Source organism: Salminus brasiliensis, chromosome 8 (genome assembly GCF_030463535.1).
Source record: "Salminus brasiliensis chromosome 8, fSalBra1.hap2, whole genome shotgun sequence".
Taxonomy (NCBI): Eukaryota; Metazoa; Chordata; class Actinopteri; order Characiformes; family Bryconidae; genus Salminus; species Salminus brasiliensis.
In genome coordinates this window covers 24,704,544-24,730,995 of record NC_132885.1, presented here as the reverse complement: position 1 = coordinate 24,730,995, position 26,452 = coordinate 24,704,544, and the positions used below count along the sequence as shown (strand labels likewise).

Below are 26,452 nucleotides of genomic sequence, written 5' to 3'. Positions count from 1 at the left end.
AGCTACAAATTACAGCCATGTATATTCTAAATCCCAGAGATCATTAGGCCTTCTCTGAAGGCCTGGAAGGCCCTGAGGGTTCCCCACAGCTCGCAAAGGTTCCAGCTCCAGGTTTATTAACATTGACAACCATAGTTATAATACAGAAAAGTTTTCTATGTAGAGAACATATGAAAGTAAGAAATATCAAAGGTTAAAAACATATGAACAGTATATAATTTAAACAAATATCATTTATCAAATACCAATATTGTTTATCAGAATTCTTGGTGACCCTCAGTATGGGTCACATAATGATTTAATCTGGTTGGGACCTGGCCTATGCACTTTTTTTTTCAAATCTGCTGGCTCATTAGTGTCAGCATGAGGAAAAGCCCACTATGCAATTGCCCCTCTAGTCCACAGCGAGAGAGTGGATGTTTCATACTTCCTCCATTCCATCGCTCAGCATTTTCGTAATCACTGTTAGTCACAACTGAAGGAGCAGGACTGTTCACAGAATGCCACTGTGCATTTGCAAATGCCTCCTGAATTTGTTCGTGCATCCCACTACGCGACAGCTCGTCTCCAGCAGCTGAGGAGAGGCATGGGTCTGCTGCACGTTCAAGGGCACGAGGTGAAGATCATTGAGAGTTGACAGAGGTAGAAAGGACTGTGTTAGTATGTAATGGGGCTCTGTCGTGAATGAAGTGTTGACCCTGCTGGTCTCTAATGGTGTGTGGAGTTGTGTTGCTCTGCAGAACAGAGAGGTGAAGGTGGAACAGAACATTTAAAAGAAAGCTACCTGCTTGTTCAAATGTTACATAAAAAATAGTTTGGGACATAGGACATTGTGTCACACTAAAGGACAGAACTGGCAGTTATTGAATTAAAGGCACGGTATGTGATTTTAGTTCAGTACACTTTTAGTAACATTTTGAAAATGTTTCCTCACGGTTCGCTAGCTGATCTCTCAGCACACTGGAAAATAGTCCAGTGTTCGCACTCAGCCCTGGCCCTGTAAACTGGATACAAACTAAATTGCTTGAGAAACTGAGAAACACAATACTATTCCAGCCAATCAGGGACTGGACTTGCCTTTTCTCTTCCCCCACCCTGGACAGGTGGGACAGGGGAGACAACGTGTTGTACTACAAGCACTGTCCAGTAGAAAGAGTCAAAAAGGAAAAGATCTGACGAACAAAAGCTGAACAAAAAGTTAGATCGGAATACTTAAGCATTGCAAGATCGCTGAGGTGGTGGAGAGACCTCCAAATGTTAAAAGGCATGAATATACACGGGGACAACATCTATTCCTGGTCAATAAGTTGATAACATTGATTTATTTGTGCTGTTCTGTTTCACAGAAATGGCTCAGTATTGTTTTGTCTTATTCTTGCGCGAATGTTTGGCTGGTTTGCTTAGCTGCAGCAATTGTAGCAGCAACACTTTGTCACCACACAACCTAGATTATGCTAACCTGGCTAAAGCTAATTACGATGCAATGATTTTCTCTATGATGGTACGTAGTGGTATGGGATCGTACAATATTTGCAAAGAGTTTTATGGCCATGAAGATCTAAAAACATGTTTGGCAGTATGCACACATGAATTTGGGGGGGGGGGGAGGTTCTGAAGGGACACTGAAGGAAGGGATGTGTTTGTTTTGAGGTTGAGTTTCAATATCAATAGTCGTTCTCCAGAATCGTATATAGTGCCTTTAAAGAGAAAGTGAGAATTATTCAGTTATTCTCATGTAACTTTGAATAAAGCTAATATATGAAAGAAATTCTTAAAAATGAATTTTAACATGACCTTTTGAACCTAGTATAAGGTGTAGCTAGTGCTTTTAGAGTTTCCATGTGTGTATCTTACACTCCCTTAAAATAGCCCCTTATATGCACTCCATGAATTGTCACTGCGTAGATTTCACTTTCTTTTCTGGGCCTCTGCCTGCGTGTTGGATTGATGGGATTTGGGATGTGATGAAGGATGTCACTCATAATAGAACAGTATCCGCATCTGTCTGCTTAAAGTGCTGTTTCAAGGCTGCAGGATAGCGTTTAGTCTGGACAGTCTGGAAGACTCCTTACCACTGCTGGCATGATTAAAATGCATGTGTTTTGGCATGCGTCCATTTACAGACGAATGGATGAGGATAGGGAGGTCAGGGGGAGGAGAAGAGAGGTAAGAGTGAGGGGTGAGAGCAGTAAAGGGATAGAAAAGTGATTACAGGGTCAGCCAAGCGAAGATCAGACAGCGGTGTGGCGGAGGAATGGGGTCATTTAGTGTCTTTTGCCTGATAAATATACATACAGTGGATCTTTATGGACCACAGCCATCTATGTTAGTGATGTGTAGTTTCATCTACATTGCACACACACACACACACACACACACACACACACACACACACATACTCAGGTGCCGATCTTGAGCATTCATCATGTGTCCCCTGGGCTGTTACGCACACTCTTGCTTTTACACACTTCTATAATTGCTTATATACACTCTATGGACAGAAGTATTGGGACACCTGCTCATTCATTGTTTCTTCTCTAGTCTAGTCCTCTAGTCCACGCCTGGTATTCGGCATTGAGCCAATAGCTTTCATGTTTATCTGCTCCAGAGAGTCCAGAGAAGGGGTGTCCAGAGGCATTTGGACATGTAGTGTATGTAGTTTGAAGAACAAAGCCTGGTCCCAGATTTCTCCTGAATGCTCAGAAAGCTCCCTGACCAGGTGTTGGATGATAACTGTAAATAATACTGATGTAAAACCTCTATTTTTTGTATTAATATTATCTGTATTGATTCTAATAGTAGTGTTTTACTGAGTAAACACTCACTTCTGAGATAAGCACCTCATAAATTCTAGATTTCACAGATATGTATGATGTCTGCACAGTACTGTATATTGTGGCAGAGTTCCATGATCAACAAACCAATAGAAATTATCCTAAAAAGTATTTACATGAAAAAAAGTTCTTGCTCCTGTAAAGTCCTGGACATCATTCCGTTTTTTGGTTTGCTGAAAAACTGTTGCTCAGATTAGTGGCTGGGTGATTGAGACTGTTGCCCCTTGACTAATTTCTATGGCAGGGTGAACACTGAACACATACAGTCTTGATGGAAAGGTGGCTGTGAATTGAATAATCAAACCAAACCCAGTCTGACTGTATGTGGGGCCATGAGAGGCAGAGCGTATCCTCTCTGAGAGCTGCAGGCCAGTTTCCAACTGGAACCCTGGGCAGACTGAAGCTTATTGCTGATCAGAGAACCTGCCCTCAGGCTGCCCCTCCACTGCTCCTCAGGGCAAGAGTGTAGCAAAAGGTCATCCCTTCCCTCTATCTCTGCAGTTTTTCAACTGTGAAAATGGGTTTCAGGCGGGTAAAGAAGAATGGAGCGTGGCAATAAAAGGTTTTATACACTGTTAAAAGTAAAAGACCCTTGAGGACCTTTTGGAGTTTCTTTAGTTTTAATCTGTAAAGAAACCTCTGAAGGTGATTTGAGGAACCTTTAAGGAACCAGGCCTTGTTACCACAATTTTGCCTGATGTCATAAGCCAACGAAGGGACAGCCTGGATGTCTGTGCAAGGCTAAATGCTAACAATACACCACACCAGCAGGTTAGCAGCACTGCTAAAACTGTGGCTTGACATGTTGATTCAGTGTCAGCCATTGGGTGCCTTGCTGTGAAACAACCAGCCAATCAGAGCAAAGCTTATTACATTATTCATGAGCCCACCATAAACGGAAAAATGGCTTAAAGAAGCATCCCCAAAGCACCTGAAGAGGTTCCTCCACAGTTTCAAATTAAAGGCCCTCCAAAGGTTTCTCTAGGATGTTATACTTTTACCAGTGTAGGCTCTCCATTGAAATGACATTTGAAATATTATTATTTTTTAATCGAAAAATTTTTCGGCAGCAGAATATCGGGCTATTCTGATACCATAGTATGATACCAACTGTTGCATTAACATGTGCTATGTAGAAGAAGAGCTCATGAAATGTCTATTTGATAGTAGCAAGGGAATCTTGCAAGGGTTCTTGTGTAGTTTCTATACTGCGTCCACCATTATCCATCCTGATCCAGTCGCTATAACAGGACGCATGATCGTATACCACACTGGGCCCACTGACATGTGCTTCAACTAAAAACTGCTTTGAAGAGTGAAAATGAAAACCACAAACAAACCATATTTTGCTAAGAACAGAAGCTAAATTGCTGGTTATTGAGTCAGATGTCAGGAGCTGGAAGTCAAGCATTTAATAGCTCTAAAAACTGCCTAGCACATGAAATGGTTACAGAGCCATAGCTTGATGTCTGGGGTTTTAGAGGCGTCCTAGAATGGAAACCTGTATTTATCTTGGCTTACTTGAATTTGTGAAAATTCAGTAAATGAATGTGACGTACCGTGAACCTCAAACACTAATGTCTTTTCAGTCTTGACTCAATAATAATCACACCTCCAAACTGTAAACACACCAGCACTCTGGCCTTGTCCAGCACAGAATATGAGAATATGATGCTTTTGTTACCTTTGTAATCAGACATCAGTTGCTACGTGAATCAAGCCTCATTAAGCAGTTTTGCCTGACGCCTGTAGTCTAGAAGGGGACGGACAAATCACGGTAGCAGGCAACTGTCTGGAAAGGCAGCTGTGCCTTGCTGTAAACCAAACAATCAACCAGAGCAGAGCTCATTAAATTATTGAGGCCACCATAAACGATTCCATTCTAAAGCCAAGTCATAGGGTTGGAACTGGACATCTGAAATCAGCGGGGCTTTTTTTTTTCACTGACCAATATTCCAATCTCTCTTTATAGATTTACAATTTAAAATACTCAATAAATGCAATATATTGAGTATATTAGTGACACCTTAATAAGTTCTAATGGACCAAGATCTGCTCTGAACCAAAGAGTGATCTCGGTCCATATGCAGTATGAAAACACTTTTTTACGTGGTTTGTTTTTTCAGACCAATTACAAGCAGGTGATGCAAGCTGTTGTCACCCATCAAACAATAGAGGAGGAAAAAGAACCGGGAAAAGAGGCAGTAATGAGTGTCCGGAGCACACAGAGGAGCTTACGTAGGTCGGTGATGACGTAACTGTCGCACTAATCTCGAGTACTGCACTTGAAGTTGATGCTGCTGGTGGTAATGGCAGGATATTAGCAGTATAGTGGCAACCAGATTAATGTGTTCATTCATTTTTTTTGGGAAGGGTGACCTGTCGAATTCACAATGATCAGCCATGACATTATCGCCACTGACAGGTGAGGTGCAAAACATTGATTATCTTCGTCTAGAGCTGGGCAGTATGACGATATTTTATCGTATGGTGATAAATTATGTTATCGTGATAACAATATGCTTTTCTAAGCATATCAAGGATACTGTCAGTGTTTAATAAACACTGATCAGCTACAGGTTTCATTGCCATTATACTGGGTTAATTAGATGAAGAGCAGCAGATGTAAAGTCAAACAAATCTTTAAAAATCGTGTTATTGTATTTTTACCATATCGCTCAGCCCTATCTTCATCTACAGTGGCATCTGTCCAGGGCTGGATGCCATTGAACCCTGCACCTGCTGGCAACCCTACTCAGGTCTGTGTTGATTTCCCTTCTCTCTGTGCTTAACACATTGAAAGTGTACGTGTAAAAGCAGAGGGAGACTCAATATTGATCCTCACCCTGTTCATCTTCCTCTCCGTCCCCGCTGCAGTCATACACCACAGTGGGCAGTGCCCTCGCGCCCTCTGCAGAAGGCCGCGTCCTGCTGTAGCCTTGACTGAGTCCTGGTGCCAGCTGTGGGCAGCGTGGCGCTGTGCCTGTCTGGCACAGCCACAGGACGAAGCAGCTGCTTCCAATAAAGACCTGCCGTCACCAGCTGCCCTCTGTGGAGGAGAGAGAGAGATAGAGAGAGATAGAGAGAGTGGTCTGGGGGGAAAAAAGTGTGTGTGGAAGTGAATAGGGATGAGGTTGGAGCTAATTAGTTGCCTTTGATGCTCACTTGGAGAGACACCTGTAGGTTTGGATGTATCAAAGGAGAACGTCTCCCTCCAACTTTGATCAAATCGTGAAATTGCCGTTATGGATTCGAACAGCGTGTTGACCTCGCAGTCATGAAACTCTTAGCGACTGAAAAATACTGCTACGCTAAACCCTGACATATGTCTTCTGACTGCACCTCTGCGCAGTGTGTCTTGTTTAATATGGCCAATCACACAGAGAAGTGTGTGTGTGCTGGAGAGCCCTGATGGCAAATCATTAGCTGTGTGTGTGGAAGGGTGAGTGCAGAGAGACAGAGCTCTAATGGGAGCTAAGGTTTCTGTCTGCTCCAGCATGGAGCCCCTTAGAACCCATCCAGACGCCTCTGTGAACTGTTAAAGGCCCGTTGAAAAGGTCTTCCTCGTAAAAAACTGAATGTTCTGTGCTTGAGTTTAATCTGCAGCAGTTTAGCTCAGCCCATTCCCAGGCTCAAAACAGGGCAACCAGTCAGAACAAAGGCCATTTACATAAAGTGTCATACAGCAACAAAAACAGCCTAGGACAGGTTTACTGGAATAACCATCCCAGACAACATGCTCATGTGGGGCTCCCATGGGTGGAACGTGGGCTTGGTGGGTTCCAGGTAGGCTTGTTTTATGAGGGACCCAGTTGGGATTCCCAAATGGGCCCGTCATTTCAACCCACCTTTATCTCACATGCGTCTCGTCTTGGCCCTGTATGCAGTGGACAACCCAAATAGGGCTCATGTTTAACCCCTCCTGGTCCCATCACTGACCATGGTGGACATCCATATGTGGGGCAAAACCTTCTGGTTCCCAGTTGGGCTAACCATACAAGCCCCACATGGACAAGTCAGTAAGATAAGATAAGATAAGATAAGATAGTCCTTTATTAGTCCCGCAGTGGGGAAATTCACAGTGTAACAGCAGAAAGGGATAGCAGGACACTCAGTTACAAAAATTTGGATAAATAATTTACACTATATACACAATATAAATAAGAATTAAAAAAGCAATAAACAATATTATCTACAGCAAAAGACTCTTAATTGCACATGGGGGTGGGATATTGCACATAGTATTCCCTGAACATGAACATGTGTGTGTAGTTAAGTGTGTGTGTATGTGGTCCGCTGGGAGCAGTGTTTGGAAATACTAAAATGTGGAATTTGGAGCAAATTGAAGTTTGAGGGACAAAATGTTTAGTATCTAGAATGACTGTTGTGTAGACCTGTGTCATGGATATGTGAAGCTGCTTGCTATCTTAACTTTTAACCGTTTCCTGCACATCCTTGTCTACAGAGCTCTCTTTCTCTCTCCCTTCTCAGTAAATTATTCCATCACATTTTCCAAATGCATCCCAGTATCAAATGATTTAAAAATCATTAAAAAAATGATTCTCATAAACCGATTGTTTTGATTAGACATTGTTTTTTTAATGACACCAAGTGGGATATCACACAGTGCTGTAAATGTTAAAGAGACAGCATCCCCCAAAGGAATTTGCCAAAAGAACTTACTGTTTATTTAGTTCTAATGTAGTTTTAAGCCTGTTACTGTAATTACTGTAAACTAATTTGAAAGAGCAGTATTGCCTAATTTTTCTCATTTGTAGAGAAGGGCTGCCTATTGAACAGCACTCTCTGGAGCAGATAAACATGAACCTATTGGCACCATTCCTAATGCCAGAGGTCCAGAGGCTAGAGGCCATAATGCCATAGGCTAGAGAGGTCCAAAGTGGAGTTGTGGAGCTGTGTTCTTTGAAATTATGGTGCCCCATTCATGATGAGGTGGGGTTGTGATCATCCGACATCCTTACTTCACTAATGTTCTTGTGGCTAAATGCAATCAAACCCTCACAACAGTGCTCCAAAATCTAGTATAAAATGTTCCCTGCATGGTAGAGACAGTTACTCCAGCAAAAGCAGGATGCGCTCTTGATTTTGGAAGATGGTGGTAGTTGTTAGGCTGTAGCTACATCACTAGGCCACTAGGGCGTATCACTAGGTGATTGCTAGGTGGTTGCTATGATGTTGCTTTGTGATTCATTCGATGTTGCTATAGTGTCAGTATGTATTAGGTATGATGTTGCACGGGGGTTGCTGCGGTATCCCAGGTGGTCTAACCCCTCCCCCTCTCTCTGCTGACTGCTGGTGCCACTTGAGAGCCTACGTTTCCCATTTGCTTTCTAAAGGGGATAAATAAAAGGGTGTGAGCAGGACTTGCGCTGTTTTCTGATTTCATCTGCAGCTCGTAATACATGCAGGCCTTTCTCCTCTGCCAGCCCGTGGAGCGGACAATCAGTGTTCTCCATCTTCTTCTGTCATTGTCCTTAAAATGTACTATGCCAGGCTTATTGCAGGCTGAGCACTGTTTGAGCACAACCAGCCGTTCTTACCTACACACCACTGTGCAACCCACTGTTCCGTCTCGAGCTTTAACAGTTTGGCCTGTTTGGCTGGGCTTGTTGTGGGGGTTCTGGACGGGCGCTGAGGTTATTGCTCTGCTCCTGTGCGTCTGAACGCTCGGTTATTGCTTTTGTCCCTTGCAATAAGTGAGTGCGTGGGAGTGCGTCTGTGTGTTTCTTACACTCTTATGATGCGTCTGGTTCCTCCCCGCGCCTCACCCAGAAAGAGAGTATTAAGTCTTCTTTATATAGAGTTTTGTCGCTGCCATGAGAAAACATTGTATCTAGTAATGTTTATCGCAGCAGATGAACTATGTTCTCAAGTTTTTACTTTTGTAAAAAGCTATACAGAGAGCTTAATGTCAGAATAGCCAGGCCTAAAACAGTTAAAGCTGTAGAATCAGAATTTCTTAATTTCTTTCAATTAATCACGTTATGTGCGAAATAATTAGATTTACATTAAATTACATTTAGACTTCTTTTTACATTACAAATAAAATAGGATTAAAATGTCATGTTGACATTAGAACTCAATTATAGAATTAGGATTAGATTTACATTGTAACTACAATTTTTGTCTGACTGGTAGGTGGCAGCTGGTCTAACACTGGTAGAGGGGACCCCAGCGGTCAGTCCTCTAGCAGGTCAGGCTAGATGAGTGGGTGACCATTTACTCAGAGAAGGTTAAGAGACAGAGTTCTGAGTGGATTTATAGAGGGCAGAGAATGTTGAGCAGTATTAGAATGTGTCTGACGACTCCGGCAGGTCTGACTATAACAGCCTAATTAAAGGGAGAGAGCCAGAAGGTAACACAGACACGGGAGCACCCTGAAACGCTGGCATCCATCTGCTCCACCGTTCACAAACCTGAGTGATCGTATGCAAGCAGCTAGACGACAGCTCCAGCATTTCAGTGTGCTACAATTCCCTGTGTCTGCGAACGCCTGGACCTGCAACCTTTATTTAAGGGGAAACTTTAATTACCAACAGCTAAACTAAACAGATGACTAAACTTTTCAGTCTAGATTTAAAGATTGTCTCGAACATTATCTGGAAGGTTATTCCAGAGTTGGGGGGCTTTATAAGAAAAGGCTCCTCCCCCTGCTGAGGTTTTCTGAATTTTGGGAACGAGTAAGATTATTCTTGATGGTTCATAATATGTAATAAGATCTCTCAGGTCATGTAGGGCTTTGTATATTAATAGAAGAATTTTATAATCAATACAAAATTTAATTGGAAGTCAAAGCAGTGCTGATAGAACAAGACTGATATGGTCAGATGGTCTAGTTTTAGTAAGGACCCTGGCTGCAGCATTTTGAACTATTTGAAGTTTATTGAGGTTCCTGCTGGAACACCCTGACAATAGGGCATTACAGTAATCTAGCTTTGAGGTAATAAAAGCATGTACTAGCTTTTTGCAGATTAGACCTACAATAAGATTGGAATTCAGTGCATTAGAACTAGAATAGGATTAAAATTACATTTAGATTAGAACTACAGTAAGATTGGAATTAGAACTAGAATAGGATTAGATTTCTGTTTAGATTAGAAATAGAATAGGATTAGAATTACGTTTTGACTTGACTGGGATAGTTGTGATATCTCCAGGTTAAACTGGTATGTTTTCAGTAACTAGGCTGATATGAAGGAGGGCTGGGCTGGACCGGACTGGGCTGGGCTGGGCCGAGCTGGGCTGGGCTGGGAGCTGTGAGTGGAGCTCCTCCGTGTGGATGTGGATGAGGGTGTGTAGTGCAGGGCTGGGCTGCGGTTGGCACTTCCACTCCAGAGGAAACACTAGAGCTGATTTACTGCTGAGAGTAATGAAGTGAACATGATGAGTGCTAAAAGCACAGACTGCACACACACACCATACTGCCTGTGTGTGCTGAAGGGATATATGTAGGGTGTGTTGTAGTATAGAGAGTGTGTGTGTGTTCCTCTCTATGAGAAGACATTTAAGGTGAACTACCCGATGAACACCTACACACTCACTACTGTGAAGCTTTCACACACATGAAAAAGTGTGAGTGTTTCAATGGTGTGCGAGTGTTTCAGTGTTTTCCACCAGTGTTTTCCTCTCTCACTTCTCTCTCCCCCCTACTTTCTTTACCTCTTACTCCTCTCGGTTTTCTCTCTCTCTCTCGCTCATTTTCTTTCAGTATCTCTTAACCCTCTATCTCTCATCTCACTTTATCTTCTCTCTCCCCCCTACTTTATTGTGCTCTTAGTCTTTCTCACTTTCTTTTTCCTCTTTAGATCTTTACCTCTCTCTCTCTCCTTTTGTCTTTCTTTCTGTCTGTCTGTCTCTCTCTGTCTCTCTTTCTCTCTCTCTCGCCACTTTCTCTTTCCCTCTCTCTCTTTTTCTCTCTCTCTCTTTTTCTCTCTCTCTCTGTCTCTCCTCTCTCTCTCTCTCTCTCTCTCCTTTTGTCTTTCTTTCTGTCTCTCTCTCTCTGTCTCTCTTTCGCTCTCTCTCGCCACTTTCTCTTTCTCTCTCTCTCTCTCTCTTTCTCTCTCTTTCTCTCGCTCTTTCTCAGTATGTGCAAGATTCCATCCATACATCCACCTGTGTGTGTGTTTAGGGTGTGTGAGTGTGTGTGTGTTTGTGTCAGTGTGTGTAGACTCTGAATTGATGATAAGAGAGGGGTGGGGAACAGAAATGGCTGCATTACTCCACCTCGGTCTGAGCTGGAAACGTGCTAATGCAATCCGATTAGACGTGATCTGGCTCTCACTGTTTGCTCTCTGTGAGAAATACCACTGTAATTGATTCATTAATCCAGCGAGAAATCTTCCAGTTATTGTTCTGTGTCAGAGTTTATGACTGCTGTTGAGCTGGAGAGGCTTCCTCTGCTCTCACTCTCAGCGTACGGGGGTGTACGTGGGCTGCCGTGCACACACACACATCTTACAGAGCGGAACGGTTATACACAGTATGTATGTATGTATCCGTTTACGTGTGTTTGGGTCAAACTCCAGTAGAAGTGTGGTACAAAAGTAGAGTCGCATCATGAGGGTGGACTCAATCACGTCAACCTGGAATCCGTGCCACAAAGAATCAAGCCCTGGCTTAGCTTATCTCAGTGGTGAATACCTGAGCCACATGCCACATGCCATGTTTGGCTGCTCATGTTATCGGCTGTGTGAACTCCGTCTGGTCTCCACATGTGTGGGTGGTGTAAATGCGTGGACATGCTGTTTGGTAAAGGAGGGTTGGTCATGAGGGGACATGTGATATGTATTACCAGTGGAATCTGAAATACAGTGATATTGCTGTTATAAATCTTGCCCTCCCTCTCTCTCTCTCTCTCTCTCTCTTTCTCTCTTTCACATACACACATACACACACACACACACTCTCTCTCTCTCTCGCCCACTTTTCTCTATCTTCTATTCTCTCTTTGTACCACAGAAAAGCCTTTATATCTCGTAATGACAGTTGTGGCCTGGCCATGGGCGACTCTGCTGTAAACCACATGACATTTACGGTATTGGCCTCCTGCAGTGATAAACACCTTTTGTTGGGGGCACTGAGGTGCTCTCTTTAAATCAGCTGGCCTGCCAGCCAGGGAGACAGGAGTGAGTGTATTGGGTCTTGTACTTTTCTTTCATAGGTATATATATCCTCACTCTGGCTGTACACCATGCTTTAGCTGCTTTAGCTGCTTGAGCCCCGGCTCTCTTCTCACGCTCTGATCTTGGTTTTAACGCTTTAGACATGCTCAGGGTTAAAGGAGACAGATGGAGTGAGCTTGTACTTCCACTTCTCTCAGTGTGTGAATATCGTTTTGCTTCATAGCCGCAAGACCTCCTGTTCAAAAGCCATGGGAGCAAAGGTCAGGCCCCACCAGGTTAAACACATGCTTCTCCATGCCCTTTAAATTCTACATGCCCTTATTCCAACTGCACTGTTAAAACTATAAGATCCTTGTGGAACTTTTGATGTTTGTGAAACTGTGGAGGAACATCTAAGAAGAAAATGGTTCTTTAAAGCACTTTAAGAGGTTCTTCCACAGTCTCAAACTAAAGAACCTCCAAAGGGGCCTCAAGGATCTATTTTTTTTAACAGAGCCTGATTGATATGGACATTATAAGAACTACTTTTAGTTAATAAAGAATCATGTTTGGAAAAGAGATGCACATTAATGATAGTGAGCATAAAGAAACTTGATTTAAATGTTCTCTACTAATTTCAATGTTCTTCACACTCATATTCCTTTCCAAATTATTTTTTGTTGGAACTAAATCCATTAAATGGTCAAACAGCCATTAGGTACTTAAAGTTCTTGATTTTTCAGGAAATACACTGTATGGACTAAAGTATTGGGACACCTGCTAGTTCCTTGTACCTCCTTTCTTTTAAATTCTGGAGTACTACTGAGAGCACCATCATTCCAGAGAACACAGCTCCACTGATCCATTGATTAATGCTGAGGGCTTTATACCCCTCTCACCCCCACTTGTCATGGTGACATGGTGTCAACAGGTCTATATTTATCTGCTCCTGAGAGTCAACTCCAACAGAAGGACAATCTCTTTTCTTATTAGCCTTGATTTCAGAAGAAGCAGTGAATGAACAGGTGTCCCAATACTTTTGCCCATGTATTGTCCATTTAATGGCTGTTTTGACAATAAAATAGATGAGGGTGGTCTCTGACTTAATACTAATTTCAAGGTTCTTCACACTCATATTCCTTTCCAAATAAATTTTTGTTGGAACTAAATGTGGTCCATCCGTAGAATTGGTCAAAGAACCCTGTGTAACACTACACTTCTCGTACACAGAAAAGTATTCTGTAAATGTTCTTTACCAATATAGAGGTTCTTCATACTCATATGCTTTTATAAGCATGGTTCTTTAAGTGGTTCTTTTGTGGCATTGCTCAAAGAACCCTGTGTAATATCTTAATTTTGAAAAGTGATTCAGCTAAGACTGCTGCCACCATATCAGGTAAATCATTAGCAAGCTATCATGAGTGATTTGTTGTTGTGGAAAGTAGAAGCACATTTCTGAATTGCGATCCATGACTAATAGAACTTTTTGGAACAATAAATGTCAAAATGAGGAGCAATAATGCTAATGTCTGCTAGCGATTGTATGGAATTCTTGCAGTACGTACGCACTAAGCTAACTGCAGTACACTTTTCTTTTGGTTTTTGGACGTAGAATATGTGCTTTAAAGCTTGTAAGAGACATATTGGTCACAAAGAGCCTATATTTTACCTACATTGCCTAGAATATCTATATAATACAGGCATTACAGTTTTACAGTGACTCAGTTAGTAAGGAGTGACTGCAGCTGTTTCTAACAACTGACTGAAACCTAGGTTAGGCTGCTGCTCGTATTGACAGTAGGAGTGAACAATATGGTTAAATTATTATGTTATTCATATACTTACTACTACTCCCATACATAGTACAGCGATTCACTTCATCCGGTGAAACCAGGACTAATTACAAGCACTGATGATATTGACGATATATTCATAAAAGCACATTGTGTATCACAATAACACTAAAATATCCTCATATTGCCCATCCCCAGTTTACTGTCAGTTCACAGTCATATCTGGGACCTTCAGGTGGCCTTTTTTTCCTCACTGAATTTGTCCCACCTGTTAGAAATCCGGATTCCTCTGTTACTTTCAAAGTATGTTGGTAGGAATCAGACGCATGAGGCCTTCAGTCCAGCTCCAGAAGCCCTAATAAATGGGAGAGCTAGCGTAGCTGTATCTACCTGGATACCACAAACAAATGAAATTCAACCAAATTTGCCAACCAAATCTTTTGACCGAAACAAAAATGAAATAAGAGTAGTGCTGTAATACAACCTCTGCCTTCTCTGATGACCAAATATGAGGACAGTATATCGATGCGTATATTATATAATGTTAAACCAATAGGAGGATGGTGTTATTAATATCATTTTGCTGAACTATTTAATGGTAACTACAGTTCTTAGTTATGTATTACACTACGTTTACATTAAGTTTGCATCAACATGTCTGAATCTGCACTTTTGACCTTTCTCTGATCTCAAGGAAATGCCAAAGATAGATATTAATTAAGATAATTAAGTATTTATTAATTAAGCACTTTTTTCAACCAGCATTTTTTTTGCCTTCCTCAATGTGCTATAAATAAATAAATAATATTGTAAATAAATAATACCTCTAATACCAAAAAAATAGCATGTTTTTGTTAAAGCATTGAAAAGCCATTCCTGATGTATTACCAGCAGATCAATAAATGTCGGTCGGGCTCTAATTCCAGCACGCGAATATGAAAAAAACTCCCGTCTGCCTTGAAAGAGGCAGCGTGTTGATTTCCCGCTCTGAGAGCTTGGCTGAAAGCTTGGCTCCGCCGTCTGTGGAGTAGCTTTAAATGGAGCGCTGTGCTCCAGTGTGCAGCTGCACTCCTCCACAGCTTCCTGCCTGCAGATTCCCTCAGATCGCTCTACTCCCTCACTCTCTTCTTCCGGCTGCTGTTGTAGCTTCAGCCTCTCACTGCTTTCCCGACGCCAGCTTGGAAGCTGCTGATTGCTTTCCCTTTGTTTGTCTTTGAAAATTATGAAGTGGTTCTAAAGCTGTTCGGGGTTCAGAACCACCTTCTTCACCCCAACCTCGCCAAGCACCTTCTGAAGCTCGTCTTCAGAGCACCAGCAAGGCAGCGACTGAGCATCTTAACCAACCAGACTTGCAGCCAAGTGTCTCCTAACTGCATCTCCCTGCAGTCTGAGTGAATTCGAGAACTTCCCCAGTCGCCTGCCGGCTGTTATGGTGGCAAACATCTGTCGAAAGCGGCACGACTTGACTGATTGTTCTCCTGAGCAGTTACTGAGCCTGAGTCTAGACTTGCTGTGATAAATTGCGTGATTTAATCACATGTTCTTTGAACCTGCTGTCGAAGAACACTGTTGTTGTTGCTGCCATCCAAAACTTAAGAACTTTCAGTCCTGAACCACCATTAATTTATTTCATGTCCGGTCAAACAGCCTTTAGGTACTTAAAGTTCTTAATTGTTCAGGACATTACACTGCAAGGACTAAAGTATTGGGACACCTGCTTGTTCCTCGTACCTCCTTTCTTCTAGATTCTGGAGCACTGCTGAGAGCACCATCACTCCAGAGGACTCCACAGATCAATGCTGGGGGCTTTATACCCCCCACTATAGCCCCCACTTGTCATGGTGACATGGTGTCAACAGGTCTATATTTATCTGCTCCAGAGAGTCAACTCCAACAGAAGCAGGATAATCTCTTTTCTTATAAGCCTTGATTTCAGAAGAAGCAGTGAATGAACAGGTGTCCCAATACTTTTGCCAATGTATTGTCCATTTAATGGCTGTTTTGGTAATGAAATAGATGAAGGTGGTCTCTGATTTAATTTCACTGGCTTCATTTCACACATTGCTGCATCATCTGTCAGTGTAAGAGGAAAAATCACACGTGTGTGTGTGTGTGTGTGTGTGTTAACATTTTATCTGTAGGTGTTGTTGCCACATTGGATTGTTTATCTTGTTCCTGTTTTGGAGCACTTCCTCTTCATTTTTACCTGCTGATCTGTTTTTACTCACTGATGCTCGGAAAATTGGCTTTGCTCTGGGGAAGGCTGTTGAAGGGGTGAGCTGAGTGGTTTAATGGCGTCGGAGCTGGTGCTGCTGAAGCCTCAATAAGCAGTTTCTATCTTGTGTTGATGTGCGTTAGTGTCTTCCGGCACTTCCTTCACTTCTACAAGATCTCCAACTGCAGCTGAACCGGCAGTTCCATGATGCTGATGGTCACCTTTTCACATAAATAAACAGGGATATAGTTGCGTAGTCACACACTTGAATGCATACTTGTATACACATAGCATACACTTGGACTAAAGTATTGGGACACCTGCTCAATTATTGTTTCTTCTGAAAATGATGGCGGTATTAAAAAAGATCAGAGTTGGAGCAACTAAACTAAAAGGCTTTCCATTAGATTTTGGAGCATTGCTGTGAGGATTTGATTACATTCTGTGACGAGCATTAGTGAGGTAAGGATGTTGGATGATGGAGCACTCCACCTCATCCCCAACCCCTCAACCCATCCCAATAGTACTGGATGGAGCACCATAATTGTTCCAGAGAATACAGTTCCACTGCTCCACAGCTCAGTGCTGTTTCTTTCACAACACCTGTGTTAAAGGTGTGAGTGTGTGGTAAATGTGTGTGTGTGTGTGTGTGTGTATGTGTGATGGAGGGTTTGTGTTTATTGTGGGGGAGTTTTGTGCCACAGTTAAAGCTCCACACACAGCACAACTGCCAGGAAACACCACCAACTCTCACTGCCGGTGTGCTTCAGCACTGATTACTCTCTCTCTCTCTCTCTCTCTCACTCTCTCTCTCTCACACACACACACACACACATACATTTTATCCAATGTTTTAGTTTCTGCTATTTTTTGTACACATTTTGAGTCCTTTCATTCCATTTCCCTCTCTCTCTCTGTCTCTCTCTCTCCACTCGTCTCATCTTTCTGCCAGTGCAGCTTCCTCCTGTGTGGACTGCAGAGGAAGTTACAGGACGTGTACTCTCCCTCTTCTTTTCTCTCGCCCAGATTTATCAGCCACTCTTTCCTCTGCCAGGAACAAGCCTCCCTCATAATGCAGTCCATATGAAGCAATTCCCTCAGTCTGTCTGCGTGTGTGTGTGTGTGTGTGTGTGTGGCTCTGTGCCTCGGCTAGCACTGCATATTAAAATCCAGTACTAAATATAGATCATTGCATATTAGAGCTCCACAATATACACAGAATATTATGTCATTATATTGCCACGTGCAGTATAGAGATCAGTGACCTCAGTATTACTACAGAAATGATTGTTTGTCAGTAGTGCATTGTGGAACCTCATTCACTATTACACTAAGCTCTAATGTGACTCTTGCAGCTGGTGAACCTGCGTGTTTCCTTTCTCGTCAATAAAGTGTTGTAAAACAGATCTAAAGGACGGCCTGATTTGACACCAGATAGCACTTCCATACAGTATATATACGGTATATATGGGGGATTTTTCAGTGGGGGCTCTTTACATGCTTTAAAGTAAAGTAAAATGTAATAATGGTCATGAGGAAGAGCTCACTTACTTTCTTGTCCTTCACCACACTTCACCACCCCACCTCATTCCCAACTCCCCAACTCTTCCCGAAAGTACTGGATAGAGCACCATCATCATTCCAGAGAACACAGCTCCACTGCTCCACAGCTCAATGCTGCGAGCTTTCTACCTCTCTCGCCCGGTCCCGGCCTTAGGTATAGTACCTACAGGTTAATGTTTATCATACATTTGAACATACAGTGTATGTAATTTACTCTAGAGCCACAACATGATTCTATGTAAAGATTTCTAATATGCTACATATTGCTATATAACGTACTACAATTGATTTACATCTCACCTGTCTGTATTTTATCAATAGAATTTTTAACGTATTGATACTGCTTTTAAAATCTTAAATATTACCCTATATCAATTTTATTACACCCCTACTGTATAATGTCTAATGTCTGTAGATGTACAGTGCTTTGTTATAGCTGTCCCCAAGGCTGTCTGTAAATACTGGTGATGACCTATGGGCAGAACCAGTACCCCCATGCCGCTGTGAGCAGTGTGTGATGGCTGTGCAGAGCTGGTGGAGGTGTCACAGCGATGTTTTCTCACAGAAGAGCCATGATGGAGCACTGCTGGACCTGTGTGTAAACAGATAGATAGTAGAATATATAGATAGCACATCATGTATTGAGAGATAAGGGTAATGGTGTTGAAATATCAAGCAGCAGAAAGCATGTGTGTGTATTTGTGTGTGTGTGGAGGGTGTGAGGACACTGATTGAAATGGCTTTAGTGATCCAGAGAGATTAAAGGCAGATGAAGTGATTAAGTCTTACTCAGCATTATTGCTTTTCCTCTGTAACCGCCAGCGAGGCCCCCAGGGGTCAGCCACACAGCCGCTCGCAGAATGACTTCATTTCACATATGTGCTTTTTAAAGATTTTTTTAGTCTGTATTTCATATTGGACTCTTTCACCCTGTCACTGCTGCTAAGCACCATACATTCCATATTAGCCTGCAAGAAAGTCTCGAGAGCCTAACCCAGGCTGAAGCATTCAGCCAGTGCTGTACACAGCCCATCAACAGTTTGCTGATTCTGTGCTCAAATTGAGTTTTTTTGAAGAAATGAACTACAATAATAATAATAATAATAATAATAATAATAACAATAAGTATTATTAGTATATACTTTATCAGTCTTAAGTCCCTCTCTGCTGCTCTTTCTCCATCACTATCTAGCTAGTTTCATTCTCGTTGCTGTAGCTTAGCCTAGTCTAGCCCAGTTAAGCCCCAGCTGTGTATCCTTTGTTGGTTATTAGCTGTAGCCACTAGTCTCTTGCCCACAGCCTCTTGCTCAAGTCCTTATTTGTTTTAAGCATTTGCTTTTAGCTATTGTTGTTTTCCTTTTGTAGCTTTAGTTTAGTTTCTGTTTTTCAGTTTTCATTCTGGATTTGTCATCAATTCTCTACTGTGAGTGTACTACGAGTGTCTGAGCATTCAGAAAATGGTCAAATGCTTGACATCCCTACTCCCTATGTAGTGCACTGCCGAGCTATGAAATTGCTGGCCTCTGCACCCAAATAATGAACCGTATGTCCATTAGAGAATTGTGGGCATATGACCGCTTTGCATAGTTGACAGTATAGGAAGATAGGACTAAATACACTGCTTGTAAAGTGTCTGACAGGCAGTACTGTATATCTTCTTGTTTGAGAAGAAGGTGCTCGGCAGTGCTGTATCTGGAGCTGCTGAATGCACTGGTGTGGTTTGAAGCATGTGGCTGCACCTCACTGCTCTGACTAAGCAGCTTTGGGCCAGCGCCATATGCTCCCTCAAGCTGTGTGTGGGGAAACACATGCCCTCTCTCACGAGCATTATAAGGGTATAAGGATGTCAGTGCAGTAATGAAAATTCTGAACTAAAAATATGTGAAATCATATCAAAATAATATCGCTATCACTGATATGTACATCACTCTCGTCAATAGAAATTGCTGATGATGAGATGGCCTGCTCTCATTGTGGTGGACTGCTGTAAATCAAAACTGCTCTACTTTCAGCTGATAAATGCTTGAATCACTCCTTCGTGACTTCCATGGTGAGGGAGCCCTTATTTTCACATTGCACATCTTCAGGAATTACCAAACCGAACCAGTCGCTTATTTTTGGGGGGGAAATGTTTGAATGAAAACCCAGATTTAAACCAGTGTTCAATGTTGGTTGCTCCTGCTCGATGTTACCTGGCAGTGGTCCCTCTCCAGGAGGAGAACATCCAAGACGACATATAGAAAGGCAGATTTCAAAGAAACCAACTCTAGTTCTGACCTCCGGATCAAAAAATTGCATCGGGCTTGAAGATAAGTGCATCAGTGCACCCGTGAGGCACTGATAGCGGGATGCTGTGATAATTAGGCCGGAGTGGGATTCTCTCTTTTTAGTATGCATTCTCTCCTGCTCCTCATGCTCTGCATAACTCCTGCATCAGAGAGAAGGAGGGAGTCTTAGAGAGCAGATCAGAGAGCAGAACTGTACCATGGAGACATGCAGGCAGTTGTAAAGGCGGGAATCGGGAATGGAGATTTGAACTCTCTTAGCCTCTGCCTTTTGTTTTTTTTTTCTTAAGGTTTTTTTTTGTCAGCATTTTTCCCCTCTTTTTGTCTGCTGTTCTAATCTGTTCTCCCTCTGCAGCTGTTAAACGTCTTAACAAGGATTGCTTGCACATTTTTTATTCATTTATACATCAATCTTTTATTCCAGCTGCTCTTTTAAATGTATTATTCCTCTATATTGACTCTGATAATAGCTCGTCTTCTTGGTGCTTCTCTAAATGTGATTTCACTCCACTGTGTTTTTCTTACCGATTATGGATATAGTGTGTCTGCAGCAGGACTGCAGTCTGTTTGTTATTGGTGGACTGCAGAATGACAAGAGTGTATCTCATACATCTACACTCTTACAAATAACAGGTGCTACAAATGAGTCTTTGAACGATGCCAAAGAAGAACCACTTATGGTTCCATTAAAACTAAATACAATAAACCATATCCTTTGCATCAAGTAAAGGTTTATATATATATATATATATAATTTAAAAGAGGTTCTTTATGGAACCAAAAGTGGCCATTTGTAGCACCTGAGTGTATGTCTAAACTGATTCAGACAACCCTTCTAATGAGAGGGATAAGTTAGAATGGAGTTCTAGGTCCAGAACTAATTATCCATCATCAGTACCTTATCTTACCAATGCTCATGTGGATGAATGCAATCAAGTCCACACAGCAGTGCTCCAATGCTTAGTTAAAGCCATTAGAAGCTGTTATGGTAGCAGTAGTGGGTCTGGGGTTTGGGGTGTGAGAGAAAGAGACAGAGGCAGAGACGGAGACCCTCCTTGCTGTTGTACTGATTTGCTATGTGACTCTTCCCTTGAGAGAGAGAGAGAGAGAGAGAGAGAGAGAGAGAGAGAGCCAGAGTCTGGTTGGTGTGTGTGTTTCTCCTCTTCTTCCTCACTCCTGTACAGTTCAGCTGCAGTATAGCAGGGCTAAAATCAAGAGTATTAAAATGGCATTCAGCGACAAGAGCATTAGTGAGATCAGGATGTGGCATGAGCACCACCAAAGTATTGGATGGAGCACCATCCATCATTCCAGAGAACACAGTTTTACTGCTCCACAGCTCAATGCTGGGGGCTTTATACCCTGCAAGCTCACGCCTGCCATTAGGCATGATGCCAACAGGTCCTTGTTTATCTGCCCCAGAGAGTTCTGTTCTATTGGCTAGTCTTATTCTATTCTCTGCGAGGACTAGACAAGCTTTATGTGTGTGTGTTTGTCCATTTGCACAAATCTGTGTCAGCAATGGGTGCAACGTTGTGGAGCTGAATGCATGCATTAGAAGGCATGTCCACAAATATTTGGACACATAATGTAGTTGCCATCACCATCACTTTCAGATCAGTGAATTACACTGTGTTTTCAGTGCCCTGTGAACGATCGTTCCCTCAGTATCTCACCACCTTCTCACTGTGAGTTACTGTGTGAAACACATCTGTGATAAGAGTCATTAATCCTTCTGCCCACTGCTCAGGTTGTGTAAATATCACTCTAGCTCATCTTCATTTATGACACTCAGCTAAATATACCTTAAACAGTATTAAAACAAGCAGGGGAGAGAAGTTTCCCACGTCTTACCTCTATACAGAACAGGTAAATAGCATGAGATCCATCAAGAAGACGCGCATGTCGGCAGGATGATGACTTGTCGGAAGTAAATCCAGGTCATATCTCTGTCTGTCCATTTGTCCAGCATGTTAGTGAGTCATAATTTAGTGAGTTATTTTTTTTTATTCATTAGAAGAACCTTACAGACATCCAGACTGATGCGATCCAGGTGTTGTAGATGTAGGTCTTTTAAATAAGGTGCTTTCATTAAGAGGAACCCTGGTGCGATTGCCCTCTGGTGCGGACCACCTGCTCAGTTTAAAAGGCAGGGTTCACCCTTCGGACTGTGGTGCAGTTCGGTCAAAGGATGAATGCAGTACAAACTAAAGGCATCTAAACGAACCAAGTTCACAGCAAGTCCTGCCCGCAAAATCTAGTATCAACCCTGCCTGCTTCACTTCATTGCATCTGCATCTGCCTGTGTTTCTGTGCTTTAACTTCCTCTGTCTGGCGCTTCGGTTTAGCAGGCTGTGTCTCAAACCACACACTGCCACCCTACACTGTGCTTCACAGCTAGCCACCATTAGGATTGCATTCATTAGTGTAGCTAGTGTGAACGTACCCCGCAACCCCGGGCCCCATCACAGAGCCTCTGTCTGCTGGCACCCTCTCCCAGATGAGCAGCAGCCTCTGTTGTCTGGCTGCTGGAGGTTAAAGGTTTAGGTTAGTGTGATCAGAGCTCCTGACTCCACCAGAGCACCAGGGGTTACATCCTCCACTCTTTCTCCCTCTGTCTCTGTCTCTCCCTCTCTTCATGTGTCACTGAAACTAAACTAGGCCTTGCTTCTTAGAAAGAGGCCGTGTCACTGTGGCCCAGTGAGCAGTCTTATCCCACTTCCTCTGTGGGACACTTGGCCTCGTGTCACAGTGCCACTGCCCTGCTTACTCCGCACCTAAATATAGCCTCCCTTCTTCCGCCGCTGACAAGTTCTTTTCAGAGCCCCTGTCTAACCATCAGCCTCTATTTCTACCAATGCTTTAGGTCCTGGAGCCGCTGTAGTGATTTGTTCATTTATTAATGACTGATTCAGAGCCCACTGTTACGCGCCTGAGCCTCTCTGACTGCATGCTAGCTGTGGGCGAGATGGAGAGAGGGACAGACAGAGGATATGACAGAAAGAGAGATATAGGGAAAACATGAAAATAGGGACAATGAGAGATACAGAAAGTGAGAAAGTCCTAGACATGGAGAGAGAGAGAGAGAGAGAGAGGAGAGACAGACAGAGAAAGAGAAAAGGGGGGTAAAGAGAGCTTTGTATTCAGTGCCATAGGCCTGGATTACTCACTCACATCAAGGCTACGGCTACAATTGCTCAATTATTTAGATGACGACAGAGGCAGAGGAGGCACTGACGCCAGATAAATGAAATGTTGTTTGGACTGACTGCCCAAGGATCTTCCTGGGTTTGTTTTATGAATTTCAATTACGACGCCATTTCTGCGGTGAAACAACGAGCAACTGTAGCCTGTCTAAGACCTCAGACACACTCACTGCTGGCTTCAACTGAGCCTTTTTACTGTCAGGAAGTCTAAAGGCATACAGAATAATCTAAGCCAGTGGTGGGTGATGTTACTAACCTTCTGTACTAATGTGTGTGTGTGTGTGTGTGTGTGTGTGTATGCGTTTATTATGCAAGAATTGGTACTTTTTGCTCCTGGGCTCCCCCTACAGTTGAGGGGTGTAATTCACAGTCATAAATACAGATTGTGGTCCGGCAGAATAAAACGCTGTCAATATTACCAGAGGATTGCTAATTCGGATCCCGGTCATGATGCTAGCCATTGGCAGCCCGGGCCCCCAAGAGCACAATTGGCCTTGCTCTCTCTCCAGGGTGGGTAGATGGCACCTCCCCATGTCACTCAAGTGCAGTGCTGGCTTCCACTGGCGTCTACTGGCTGATGCATCAGAGCCGGACACACAGAGCTTTCCTCTGAGCATGCTGGTTGCCAGGTGACGTTGCATCGGCTGCACACGTATTGGAGGAGGTGTGTGTCGGTCCTCACCCTACCATTGTCGGGAGCAGCAGGAAAAAGGGGCGGAGGAGTAAAGGAACAGTGCTTTCCTCCTTGAGCAAGGTACTTAACCCTACTGGCTCCCTGGGCACTGAAGTGGCTGCCGGGTGTGTACATGCACATGACTTTGAGATGCTGCTTTTGTAAAATGTGCTTCACTATTTATCATTTATTAAAGGTAGTCAATATTGTCTATATTGCACATAATAAGCCATGATACTTTTACTTGAGGTTACTCTACTATAACCTACTAACACCTCCATCCCCCATATATGGATACAAACTGCCTATTCACGTGTCTGTGAGGGCACATGCAGACCCAAACACACATGCAGGGGCCAGCATACTCCAATGCTTTTAAATGCTCCCTGAAGAGCCGTGTAAATGCACCCTTTTGACCACATGTGGAGATCACTACAGAGAGCCAGGTCCTGAAGGTCACACCTGTGTGTGTGTGTATGTGTGTGTGCTGTAGTGCAGGTTCAGCAGCGCAGTCAGCACTTCCCACTGCTTCTCTGTAGACTAAGAAAACCATAGACGACAATTGCTTTTGTGAAAGAACCCTTGAAGAAACCCTTTTTAAGAGTGTACAGTCCAAGACCCTGAATGTTCTCCATTCACCACAACAATGCCTTTGGTTAGAACGCATACATTTTAATATGAACACAATTTGTTGTCTTTAATAATGGCAAAATGAATCATCATAAATCACTGTGTGTGTCTACTGCGAACACCTTGTATAATGTATCTTAAACTGAGGGCCTAAATAAAGAATTCACATGTGTTTCTCACCCAGGGGGCCGTTCAGCGTGGTGAGGAGATGCATCAACAGAGAGACGGGCCAGCAGTTTGCAGTGAAGATCGTAGATGTGGCCAAGTTCACCTCCAGCCCTGGCCTCAGCACAGAAGGTAGGACACAGGTCTTCTTCGTTATACAAAACAAGGGCACACAGTGTCAGTGGTGTGACGCATCACTTGGCCGTGTCACCCCTGGTGTTTTTTGCCTCAATCTGGCTACAGTATACTTACTATGATCCACTGAAGGGTTCCTGTATAAGTATGAACTGCTGTACTGCATTGGCTGCCCCATTAAATATGCTCTTACTTCACAGCCTCAGTCTTCTGTCCCTTCCCTTACTAGGTAATTAGTGGCTGTGAACATGCTTGTATTAATGAGATCAGAGGCCAGTGTTCTCCCTTTCAATGATGCACACAAAACCCACTTGAGTACTAATTGCGCCCTCTTGTGGAGATTCCTCTGCATGGTAAGGGTTGCCTGCCATTCGCTCCTCAGCCCCTACAATCCATATATGTAAGGTAAGCTAAAAGTAAACAGCAACTCGGCCTACAGCGGCCAATCTGAACCAGTGTAAATTACATATACACTGTATGTCCAAATGTTTGTGGAGACCCCTTCTAATGAATGCTTTTGCTACTCAGCAAGCTGCAACCATTGCTGACACCGATGTGCAAATTCAACATGCAGCTGTAGAGGTGTATGGCCAATAGAATAGGACTTTCTGGAGCAAATAAGCATGAACCTTGTGGCACCATGCCTAATGTCAGGCTAGAGGGGTATAAAGGTGCCCGGCATTGAGCTGTAGAGCAGTGGAATTGTGTTCTCTGGCATGATGGTGCTCCATCCATGAGGTGGGAATGAGGTGGAGGGGTGATCATCCAGTGTCCTGACCTCACTAACGCGGTGGTCACTAAATGCAGTCCAATCCTCACAGCAGTGCTCCAAAATCTAGTCACTCCAACAAAAGCAGGATAAAATACCCTTTTTTAATACCCTTGATTTCAGATGAAACAGTGAATAAGCAGGTGTCCCAATACTTTTGTCCATATGGTGCATCAGTCTTAAAGTAACAGTGACAAAAAACAGCCTGTGTCAGTTTAAACGATAAAGAGAGGTTACAAATGTCAGAAATAATTATTATACTGTTTTTGCTGCACAAATAGCACACCTTCATACATACAGTCCATACAGTTATTTTATTTTAGTGTAGTAAGTAGTCAGGTGCATGAGGTGCTTCACATCTGAAAAAAAAGCCATTTTAAAGCTCAGTGTCAGTGTCTTTCATTCAGCAGTGTGCTAGTCTGCAGATAAAGCATGGGCAGACAGCTCATCCGTCTTCACGCCTCTCAGATGTTAAACCCCAGAAATAGAACGAGTAGATGTTTAAATTTGACAGATGCTTCAGAACAGATATTTAATGATGTATCTATTGAACTCCGAAAGAGCAGAATTTTTAAACCCTACAGAAACACAGCTTAGCCATATCTGCAATTTCCAAACCAGACAGTGACGCAGCTTCTCAGGATTCTCTGTTCTCCAGACACTCTGTAGAACATGGCGAGGATGGGATGGTGGGGGTGTATTGCAGGAAGTAGAAGCACTGCTGGTCTTTTTTGTTGAGGGACCAGACGAGGTTCTCTGCAATGTTAACTCTTAACAATCTCCACAGCAGAGCAGTTGGTGTTCAGAAGGAGCTGGTGTCCTCATACTCTCCTGTTGTCAACAATCTCTTCAGTTTTGTCCACATTAGGTGAAAGGTTGTTGGTTCTGCACCGGGCTGTTAGCTCGGGTTGTCCTCTCTGTACTCTGCTGCCGTGAAGTGTGTCTTTAACTGACCTGTGTGTCATCAGGATATATACTGCAGCACTTACAACATCATCACAATGTGAAATTTTACAGAACCAATGTACACCAGTGCATGTGAGGGCATAAGAGAGACAAGAG

At 43.0% G+C, this 26,452-nt stretch overlaps 1 protein-coding gene across 13 annotated transcripts in view; it reads left to right on the top strand.

Moving 5' to 3' along the window:
• caska (calcium/calmodulin-dependent serine protein kinase a) overlaps nt 1-26,452 on the top strand; it is a 238,213-nt gene that overhangs the window by 83,287 nt on the left and 128,474 nt on the right. For all 13 annotated transcript variants that reach the window (XM_072686218.1, XM_072686219.1, XM_072686216.1 and 10 more), the window contains exon 2: nt 24,506-24,618. In XM_072686218.1, coding sequence (XP_072542319.1) covers nt 24,506-24,618 — 113 coding nt within the window. The remainder of the gene's footprint in view (nt 1-24,505; nt 24,619-26,452) is intronic.